The sequence below is a fragment of the Protobothrops mucrosquamatus genome, unplaced genomic scaffold, assembly GCF_001527695.2.
Source record: "Protobothrops mucrosquamatus isolate PMUCROS unplaced genomic scaffold, P.Mucros_1.0 scaffold9352, whole genome shotgun sequence".
Classification (NCBI taxonomy): Eukaryota; Metazoa; Chordata; class Lepidosauria; order Squamata; family Viperidae; genus Protobothrops; species Protobothrops mucrosquamatus.
Window position 1 is genome coordinate 1 of NW_015395144.1, and position 10,764 is coordinate 10,764.

The window sequence follows — 10,764 nt, forward strand, 5'->3', positions numbered from 1 at the left end:
AGCTTCTTCCATGTGGATGTTCTCCTTGCCCGAGACCTCGAAGCAAGCCAGGTGAAAGTCTTCCACGTTGCTGTTCACATCTTTGAGGGCTTCCGTGAGGATGTTGGTGTCTTTGGAAGAGGACAAAACCAACGGCCCTCTCTGGTTATCGTCGCAGAGCCGGTAATTCTCAAAGAAAAACTTCTCCTGAGGAGTGCTCATTGGAGCCAGGTGGTTTTCAAGAGCCGTCTCCACCTTGGGCGAATGGTTACATGGGAATTGTCTCAAATGGGGCAAGGTGTCGACGCTGGGCGTCGGGGTCTTGATGCGAGGCGTGGTGTGGGAACGGTCCTTGGCCACTTTGAGTTCAGACGGCCTTCCCGAACGGGGACTTCGGCCTTGACCGAGCCTGGGTGGCTTGCGGAGATTACCGGTGCCAGTAGGGGAGAGGGGCTCCACAAAGTGGATGGGGGCTTTTATCTTTTGGTCCTGAGAGCCGCCTCCTCCTCCTCCTCCTCCTCGTGTTGAGGACATGGTTGGGGCCTTCATGAGAAGTTCTTGCTGCTGGGAGATCTTCAGGATGGCCTGCTGAAGGGTGCTGATGGTTTCATTCAGCTTCTCGATGGAGAGGTCACATTCGCCGAAGTCGGCCGACTCCAGGTTCTCTTCCAGGAGAGCGGCGGAGATCATTTTGCTTTTCTCGATTTCGTGGATGGCCGGCTCTCTGGGAACGTTCTCCTCCACAAAGCCAACCATTTCCTGAACCTTCCCCTTGGGAATTTCGTCTTCGCCCGCTTCCTCTTTCGTAAGGAACGCCTCCGTTTTGGAACTCAAAGCGTCCTCCTCTAGGCCTTCCCCGTTGTGGCCGGAGAACTCCTTGGCAAAGTGTTCCGGCTTCAGGGGTGGAGACATCTCTGACCCCTTGCCTTTCTTCACCACGTGCAAGAAGGCCGCCTTGCCTAGTTTTAGCCGCTGCCTGGCGGAGAGGGCCTCCATCTTCTTCTTCTGAGCCTCGATGGCTCTCCGCTTCTCCTCCAGCTGCATGTGCAGCTGGACCAGCTCAGAGGCCAAGACATTCACGTTGTCTTTGCTCTGTCTGGTGGGACTCTGCTCCCTCCTCTGTTTCCAGGTGGTGAGCGGAGGCGGACAACACTCGGATCCATCCGGGGTGGTTTTCTGAGAGCTACTGGTGCTGGATTTGGTTTCGTAACTGTTCAGCCGTTGAAACTTCCGCTCGGCAAAGCTGGTCATCCGGGCGCTCCCGCTTGTCATGGAGACGCTGCTCAGCTGGGAGATTGTGCTCAGGCACGGGCTGGACCGCCCGCTGGCGTCGTCTTTATCTTCGTGCTCCTTGACCTTCATGTCTTCCTGAAGCTTGGCCGATTCCTCCTCTCCTATGTACTTGGCAATCAGAGGGTGGTCCTCGGCCACCATGTCTTGGTCGGCCTCCTCCATATCTAGGATGGACGAGTCGGAGTCTTGCCGGACCATCGTCCACGAGGTCTCCGGGAGGTGGGAATTGGGGCTTTGGGGACAACCAAGGTGGGTGCTGCCGGACACGGCCTCCTCTGCTTTGGCAGCGTGCAGGAAGAACCCCGCCAAAGGCCGCTCTTGAGAGGAGGGCTCCACGCTGCTGCTCGCTTGGGGACAAAAGGGCTCTATCCTGACGTCGGAGTGCACCAGGGGCTCGGCCAAACTGGGACCCGCAACCACGGTTAGTTCAGAACTGGAAGCCACGCTGAAAGTCCTGTTAAGGCTGTGATCGCTGTGACTGCTGTTGGTTTTCTTACGGGCCAACCCCGTGTGCCCTTCACTCAGTCTCTTGGTCACATAACCTCTGGTTTTCCCTTCTCCACATTCGTCCTCCTTATTGATGACCTGCTTCTCCTTGGCTGGCCGTAGAAGGGCGGGCATTAACGGTTCCAGGAAAAAACTCTCCGGCTTATTTTCCGAAGCCTCGCTCGGCGATTTCTGAGTCCAGGCGGTGCCGGCAAAACCAGGCGATCGAGCCGGCCCACACTGAAGTTCCAGGCTGCCGTGGTTTGGGGTGGCCTCGGGCCGAATGATGGCGATCAGTTCTTCCTCGTCGTCCTCGATCTCCACGTTATTCAGCAAGCTTTTCCCGCTGCTTTTCACGGGGGCAGAGGGGAGCTGCTGTTTCGGGGTGATGTTGACAATGTTGGAGGCCAGGCTGTCTTTGCTGATGGACCTGGCCAAGCTAATGCTATCGCCAGAGCTGGGGTCTGCGTCGCTGCTCGCCGCGTGGTGAAGACCGAACGGTGTGGGTTGTGAAATAGGCCTAAAAGAGACAACTGTTAGAAGTGTGCTTTGGGGAGAAAATATATATCTATATATATATATCTACATCTATCTAGATCTATCTATCTATATCTAAAGCTCTCTCTCTCTCTCATCTCTATCTATCTCTATTATCTATCTATTTATCATCTATTTATATCTATACCATCTCTCTATCATCTCTATTTATCTATGTCTACCTATCTATGTCTATCTGTGTCTATCTATATCTATCATCTATCATCTCTATCTATCTCTATTATCTATCTATCTATCTATCTATCTATCTATCTATCTATCTATCTATCTATCTATCTATCTATCTATCTATCTATCATCTATTTATATCTATACCATCTCTCTATCATCTCTATTTATCTATGTCTACCTATCTGTCTATCTGTGTCTATCTATATCTATCATCTATCTATCTATCTATCATCTCTATCTATCTCTACTATCTATCTATCTATCTATCTATCTATCTATCTATCTATCTATCTATCTATCTATCTATCTATCTCTATCTATCTATCTATCTATCTATCATCTATTTATATCTATACCATCTCTCTATCATCTTTATTTATCTATGTCTACCTACCTACCTACCTACCTATGTCTGTCTGTCTGTCTGTCTGTCTGTCTGTCTGTCTGTCTGTCTGTCTGTCTGTCTATCTATCTATCTATCTATCATCTCTATCTATCTCTATTATCTATCTATCTATCTATCTATCTATCTATCTATCTATCTATCTATCTATCTATCTATCTATCTATCTATCTATCTATCTATCTATCTATCATCTCTATTTTAACCGGACGGTTTACAATATTTTAAAAAAAGATAAAACTATTTTATCACACAGAGTACAAATTAAAGGGGAAAAAAAACACTATATCAGAGTTGACCAAGTCTGGACTAATAAAAATATACTTGTGATGTCTAGAACAAGCCTTACGGGTTTACAGGTAGCCACTGACGTTTGCTGCCTTTTAACAAGTGACGCTCAGGGATTTGAAATCGGTCACTGATTATTTGGTTCAACCTCAGCGCAGACCATCTTGTTTTAAATCGGCCTGATCCACAAAACAGCTGGTGGGGCGGGGGAGTACCTTTGCTTCTTCTCTGGCCACGCCAGAATCGAATCCCGAGGCTGCCCGTCTGCCCGAGTCAAGGAATTAGACCGATGCCGTTGATCTAAAATAAAAACACCCAAGAAATCACGCAATGTTTTAGTACAAGCACGCTTGCCGATATTTAAACCCTTAAATAAAACATATTTGTTCTGTTTATATGGTGGCCTACTCAGCGGGCAACTTAGGGACAGCCTGAATAACTAGTAAACCTCAAATTAAGTCCATATAAAAATAACGCAGTGAGCTAATAATAGATGCATGAAAACATTAAGGACACGGAGCAGAACTTTGTCCGACAGGATTGTGCTGCTTCCTGACCCAGGAAGAAACAGATCTTTAACGCCTTTTGAAAGGTATTAGAAGCTCCCGGTCAGGTAACTGGGGCGGGTGGAAAAACAGAGGTATAATAAGGGCATATTATTAAGCAGGATGACCTTGCATGGCACCTGACCTCTAAAATGTCATTCCTCCAGTGATTAGACTGGCTCCAACCCAAGCTGTCCTTTTTTTTTAAGGCCTTAAAGACATCAGTTTGTCACTGGACCTGGGAGTCAGATGTGACTGAGCCCGTACAGTAGTTGCGTTTAGTTCGGGTGAATTTGTTTCCCCCCCAATTGCAGTGAATAAAAAATTGCAGTTTTTTGTTCCTTATCCTGTTTTTAGCTGCTGAGAATCATGAATTTGAGATGAGAGGGAGGGAGGGAGGGAGGGAGGGAGGGAGGAAGGAAGGAAGGAAGGAAGGGACAAAGTCTAACAAATTCTATAATTCAAGGCACCCTTGAACAGGAAGGAAGGAAGGAAGGAAGGAAGGAAGGAAGGAAGGTCCATCCTCAGGGCAGTATTAAAATGACTAAATGCCCCTTCAGCAGCCATGAGACCTTCACACATCAAATCTCTCTCTCTCTCTCTCTCTCTCTCTCTCTCTCTCTCTCTCTCTCTCTCTCTCTCTCCATGTAGAAAGTTGCTCATACACGAACCACGAGAACAGGAATTGTAGCAATTACCTGAAGTGTCTTCCCCCTGTACAGACTTTTGTTGCTTCTGCCTTAAAGGCAGCAATGGGTGCGATGTGCTGAAGGCAGGACTTCCTTTGCCACTGTTGGAAAACACACCAGAGCTCAGACAGTTTTTCAGAGGCTGTTTTTTTTTTTTTTCTCAAACAGAACGGGCGAGGAAAACATCGCTCGCTCGAACCCCTTCCAAGCCATTTTCCTAAATACCAATCACAGCTAAAAGGAGTCGGGGCGATTCAGCCTAAAACCACGTTCCAGCAGCGAGCTCGAATTGAAGAGGTGCTTCTTAAGGCTGACAAAGCAAGTGGTTCTTAACACAGAGAAAGGTTTGCTTGTTTTTTTAAAAAAAGGAAAGAGGAGTGAATAAGAATCTAGTCCTCAAGGGTTCTTTCTTCACAATTAATTACCGTCGCTTAGCTAGGGAGGAGGAAGGTCACCGCAGAGAGCAGTTCAGACGCAAGGATGAAGATTATCCCAGAGGAAACTGGGACAGCCTGAGAGTCCAAATTATTTGGGTCAGGGACGTAAGGAATAAATCCGTGAAATAAATTCTGCAGAACCGCTTTCCTGTCAAGCGGCTGAAATGGGGAGCTTCCTTAAAGTCCCCTTTGCCCACTTCACGTGCTTGGCGACGTTGCCTCGTGTTTCTTCCTGCAAACTGCGCCCGTTTTCAACTCGAGGAGACAAGGACTCCAGGGAAGGAACAAAGGACTTCCAAATCATCAAAATACTTCAGGATATTCGTAATTACCTGTTGCACGTCTCCGGCGGGACTTGACTCGGAGGCTGCAGGTCGGCGGAACTGGAGACCACCGGGCTGGGCATGAAACTCCGCTTGGTGGCATTGGAAATGGGCACCGAAGGGCGACTGCTTTTCTGATGCAACATGGTTTTAGCTAGAACATTGGTTCACCAGGGTTAGCTTTAACTGACAGAGCCAACATTCAAAAAAGACACCCGAAGAATCGGCTAAATGTTCAAAGATTAGAAGCGAAGGGCTGAAAGGCAGCGAGGTGTAACCTGTGCGAAAAATCTGCTGTTTTTAAAACTTCTCTAGTTCCAGCAGGCAGATCCTTTGAGTGGTTTCAAAGATGAGGGGTGGAAAGGAATTGAGGGGTTTGAGTCTCTCTAAGGGGGGGGGGAGGGGGGAACTGGCCCAAAGTCCCTCCTTTTTAGCCATTTTTAACATCGACAAAAAAAATGCCATTTTGAAAACAAAGACTTGAGAATATCCATCCGGGTAAAGGACAGGGAAACCAATTCCACTGCAAAAAATCTTTTTGCTTCCTTTGACGAATCCTCGCCATCCAAATTACTCACCATCTTTGACTTCCTGGGGGTCTCTGGGCCGCACAAAATCCGGCTTGACGTTCTCAAACCACCAGAATAACTCGGCAATGAACACCATTACATTGGGCTAGGGAAAGAAAGAGAGAGAGAGAGAAAGAAGGAAGGAAAAAAGGAATATAAACCAGATCTGCCTGCCCGTTATTGAAAAGCGCGTTAAGCGCCTTCCCTCTCTCTTACCTTTAGAACTAAGGGGGCATACAGCATATCCTCCAAGGTAAGGTAAAAGCATTTGTTCAGGTACTCGTTTGCAAATTCTCGAAGCAGCTGGATGTTGTAGATGCTGTCCGCGATCGACGTGACCTCTTTCAAGCAAATCTCTAGCAATTGGAAGGAAGAAACAAGGGGATTACCCCCAAAACAGCCTCTCGGATCCCATGATGTTCCCTAACAGAAAACACCATCGGTAACTTGACACCTTTTGCTGTTCGAAGGCTGCAATTTTAAGACTTCCCTAAAGAAATTCTCAGACTCAAAACACCGAGCACATCCAGAAAATGCCAGATTGTGTGTGTGTGTGTATGACAATTTGGCACAGCCAACTCGCTGTGGGACAAGATTTACACTTAATATCATAAGATACGGTAGAACAGAATCATTTTAAAGGAAGGTTGCCAAAGCAGGGACAAGAAGGAAATGTGAACGACAAAAATTAAAGTCATGTTTTTGTTTATTTTAAACTAGCTGTACCCGGCCCACGCGTTGCTGTGGCTCAGTCTGGTTAAATGGAAAAGAAAGAATTGGAAATTTGGAAATCGTAAATGGATCGTAAATCGGAAACATTGAAATGGAATCGTAAAATCGTAGCGTGTGTTGCTTTGACGTCCAACAGATGGCGCTGTTTTTTTTTAAAAGCATGTTTTTACCTGTCACAGGTGTGACATCTGTATAATAGTAGGTATATAAAAACACGCACGTATTCGAATGCAACGTTGTGTCAAAATTTCAAAGCAATCAGTGAAGAACTTTCGGAGATTTAAGATTTTGAACAAACGAACATTTACATTTTTGTTTATATAGATAGATAATTAAACTGAATTGGTAAATTGTCTCGCGGTGGGTTGGCTATGGTGAGTTGGTCCCTTCCGATTGGGGGAGGCTGCTTTGAGATGGGAACTTCTTTGTCCAAGTCCCAAAACGGCAACAAAGGGCCTTGTTTAAGAAACTTATGGATCACCGCAAATCCGAGCGCTTCAGTACGGTCCATAAAGGCAAAGAAACGGGCCTCTTTTTTTGCAGAAATCTGATCTGAGCAGAAATGAAGCAATTTTGCCCTGTTGATTTTAGCCAGGAAGATACTTTAACTGGAGCTAAATATCCCCCACTGCAAACAACAGTACTAACCGGATGCCTTGAATATGATAAGAGTTATAAGGGACACCACCATTAATCAAATGTCACTATCAGCTGCCACCTTATGCTTGCTTGTGCTTCGCTGCTACGCGGTGATAAACTGCCATGAACTGTGGGGAGGTTGAATGAAGGAAGGTGTCATGGTTCCGAAAGTAGAAGTAGAACGCTTGGGGAAACGGAAGTAAGTGCTCTATCTCCTGGAGATGCTGCCTCAAGGTCACCCAGCCGGAAGAAGGAGGGGGCTACATACCAAACGATGCTGAAAACATCTTGCCTGAATCTGATTGGTTATACGGGGGTAGGGAGGGACTGACAGCCGCCTATCACTTTGGCATCCCCTAACATTCCATTCAGGAAACCAGGTTTCTTTTAAACTGTTATCGACGTACCATCAAGCTTCATTTGCTCAGGGCAATAATAATGGATTACAGCCAGTAAAGCTGCCCCATCGCTACAATCCTTCATCAGGTCTTCAAGTAACGGGAAAAAGGGCAGCTGTCGGCTGGAGAGATGATCTCGGCGGTAACGTACCTGAGAAAGGAAGAGAAAACTCGTGAGGTTTGTACATCCCGTCTTTCGTGCACGTTTTTTCACCCCAACCCTCGACACGTCGATTTTGATTGGCCCAAAGTCACCAAATTAGACTCCAGGCTGGGTTAGAACTCCGTTTCCCCATTGGCGTGGGGCCCTTTTTGAAATAGTCCTGCCCTGTTTTAAACCCAGCAACCTTCCATTTTACAAGGTGTTATAATCCTTTTGCTGGCAACAAGCACTTCGTTTTGTGAATACTTGCTTGCTAATTTTGGAACGGTCTTCCTGTAGGCAGACCCTGCACTAAAGCTAAGGCAGGCAATCCTCGACTTACGACAATTGACCCCCACGTTTATGTGGCTATGAGAAATGCGTTGAGTGAGTTTTGCCCCATTTTACGGCTTTTCGTGCCTCGTCTGTTAAATGAATCACTGCACTTGTTAAATCACACAGTTGTTAAGTGAATCTGGCTTCCCCCCCTGACAATAATAATAATAATAAAGTTAGAAGGGACCTTGGAGGTCATCTAGTCCAAGGTCGCAAAAGGGGGATCATATGAGCCCGGGACACTGCAACCGTCGTAAATGCGAGCCAGTTGCCAAGCATCTGGATTTTGATCATAAGCGTGACAGTCTTAAGTGTGAAAAAGAGCCATGCATCGCTCTTTTCAGTACTGTTGTAACTTTGGTCACTAAATGAACTGTTGTAAGTCAAGGACAACCTGTACTCTTTAGAATATTATTCTTTTTTAAGAAATACACAGAACAAAAACAAATGTTTGTAATCATCTAATTAGTATTTTCATTACAAGTGTATATCTCTTTTTCCGCCCACTACCAACACATACTAATTTAACTATTCATCTGATCTTTGGTGCTCCAAATCAACAACTTGCGTAGCTTGTAAGCTGCCTCTGACAAAATAATCAAGACTAATCTCCCAATGTCCCTTTCCAGTACTTTAACTAAGCGTACAAAGAATCTCCATAGATTCTTCACTCCCTATTGAAATAATTATATATTACTTTAAATATTTAAATTAAACTTCAAAGGCACTGTATAATATTGCAAAAACAAACAAACAAACCCAGATGCAACTGAAAGCTCTACCAGTGTAGCAGAAAAAGCACAATAAGTAAAAAATAATAATGCAACATTTCATAATATTATATTGAGATCTTCTGATACTTACCAGAGCTATACCTCTTTTCTCGAGAATAGCCCAAAACATAAAACACAAACTAACTATTCAGCTAAGGCCATGTCTTCGTATGAAATATTTGAGGAAAGCAAAGGCTGAGAAATTATTATTTTTTTGCAACTCAAATCTTGCTGGTTAGAAGCTCTGAGCAGAACAGAAAATGCAACGTTGCAGAATTGGTATCGAATTTGAAAACTGGTATCAGCCAGGCAAGAGATCTGCCAAATCTTGAAATAATATTGAAAAAAAAAAAAAAGGACCAAGGGATACAACCTAATCCGTGGGGCACAGGTCCCATAGGAACGTTTGAATTGTGAGATTTTTTTTTTGCTTTTCCTTCAGCCTGAGTCTCTCCACAAACTTGTTGTGTAATGTGAATCATACTGTACCATGGAGCACAAGTCACTAGATGGATCATGCGCTGAGTAAAGCATACACGGTATCGGTCTTAAGCAAAATAGTGTCATCATTGCAAGCTAAAAGATGGCAACCAGAACTCTTACGTAATTCCAATTTAATGTTAGATTAAATCTTGAGCACAATTATTTTCCACGGTAAGGTGAACCTGTGGCTTTAAAATTCTCACTCCAGCCCCTCTGCTTCGCAAGCTGAAGCAGCAAAAGGGGGGGGGGGCTGAGATTTTTATTCAAACTGCAGGCCCTCCTTATAAAATCAAGGCCTCCCATTGACTCCTGGACTCTCGACTTCATTGGGAGAAGTCTTAAAACCGTATTTAATTTTAATTTTAGCTATCGTAATGAACTGGAAGGACTTTTGCACGGGGTGGCAATCTCATCTAATAAAAGCATGGGAGGATCAGAATTTGCTGACCTCTGCATGGAGTGGTCTCTCACAAAAGGATCAACGGACCGTTATAGCTGAACTCGCACGAGACGGTGCCGTTGTGCTAAATAAACTTTTTAAAACCCAATGTTTACAAGCTGGGGATGGCCTCGGGCTGGCAGTAACTTTTTCCAAACACTCAACCACTGCTTGCTAGTCTTAATTAGCATCTTAATTAGCATCGGATGCCCTACTGTCAGAATCGACCCGGGTCAGCGTTTATGAAGCCCACGCATTCTTTCACAAAGGCTGCTCAGAAACAGGGAAATTTTTATGCCATGGGGCAGCTGGAATCCTAACCTTCCAGTTAATTGAGCAAGTGTAGGCTCAACAAAGACTAGGGAGAGAATTAACAGGACATAGAAGGACCAGGCTGAAACAGCCCATCTGCAAACACTGTGATGGAGCTCAAGAAAAAGGCAACTCTAAGTAGGGTCAAAATGAGAATCTGTTTTAGACTTAGTAAAACACCAAAGAGTTTTTTTCTGTGTGTGTGTGCAAGAACTGTACATTTAGATCTTTGAAACATGGTAATATGCAAGAATTTAGAGGGAAGGGGGGAGGACTTTTACTACAAGTTAAGTTTTCCAAAACAAGCTACGTAAATCCAAATATATTGACCGACTCCCTTATTTTCAGGGAAGGGAGACCAAATTACTTTAAATTGACCGGCTTCACTCTCAACGCTTGCAAAGCAGGAATCTTTTGAAATAGAAGAGGACAATCTAGAGTTTAATCTTTCTTTTCTATAGCTAGAGAGTTTCAGCACCGGCCACTCTGAAAACCTGCCTAGTGATGGATGCTACAAGTTACAGTACGTAGAATCATGAAATGAAATCTACATTTTCTTGGTTAAAAAAGAAAAATAAAAATAAAAAATGCCCGGAGCCGAGAAAACATTGCGAACGGTGAAGGCTAGCGCTTTGAATGGAAGCAAATCAAAGACCTATTTAAAAAAAAACAAAGCCATGGTTTTTGTGGATGACAACTCTTCAGACAGGAATTAATTGAACTTACAGGCACTAATTTCCAATACCACTTGGAAGGAGACTGTTGCGGG

The 10,764-nt window shown here is 44.8% G+C and overlaps 1 protein-coding gene across 1 annotated transcript; it reads right to left on the reverse strand.

Annotated features, from left to right (window-relative positions):
* Positions 1–3: 3 nt before the first annotated feature.
* Positions 4–10,754, reverse strand: LOC107300964 (calmodulin-regulated spectrin-associated protein 1-like; the record flags this gene model as incomplete). Its single annotated transcript, XM_029287070.1, has 8 exons — positions 4–2,278; positions 3,394–3,478; positions 4,422–4,513; positions 5,182–5,326; positions 5,751–5,847; positions 5,958–6,097; positions 7,520–7,661; positions 10,722–10,754. Coding segments are annotated over 8 exons (3,009 nt in total), but the record flags the coding sequence as incomplete, so codon positions are not given.
* Positions 10,755–10,764: the final 10 nt, after the last annotated feature.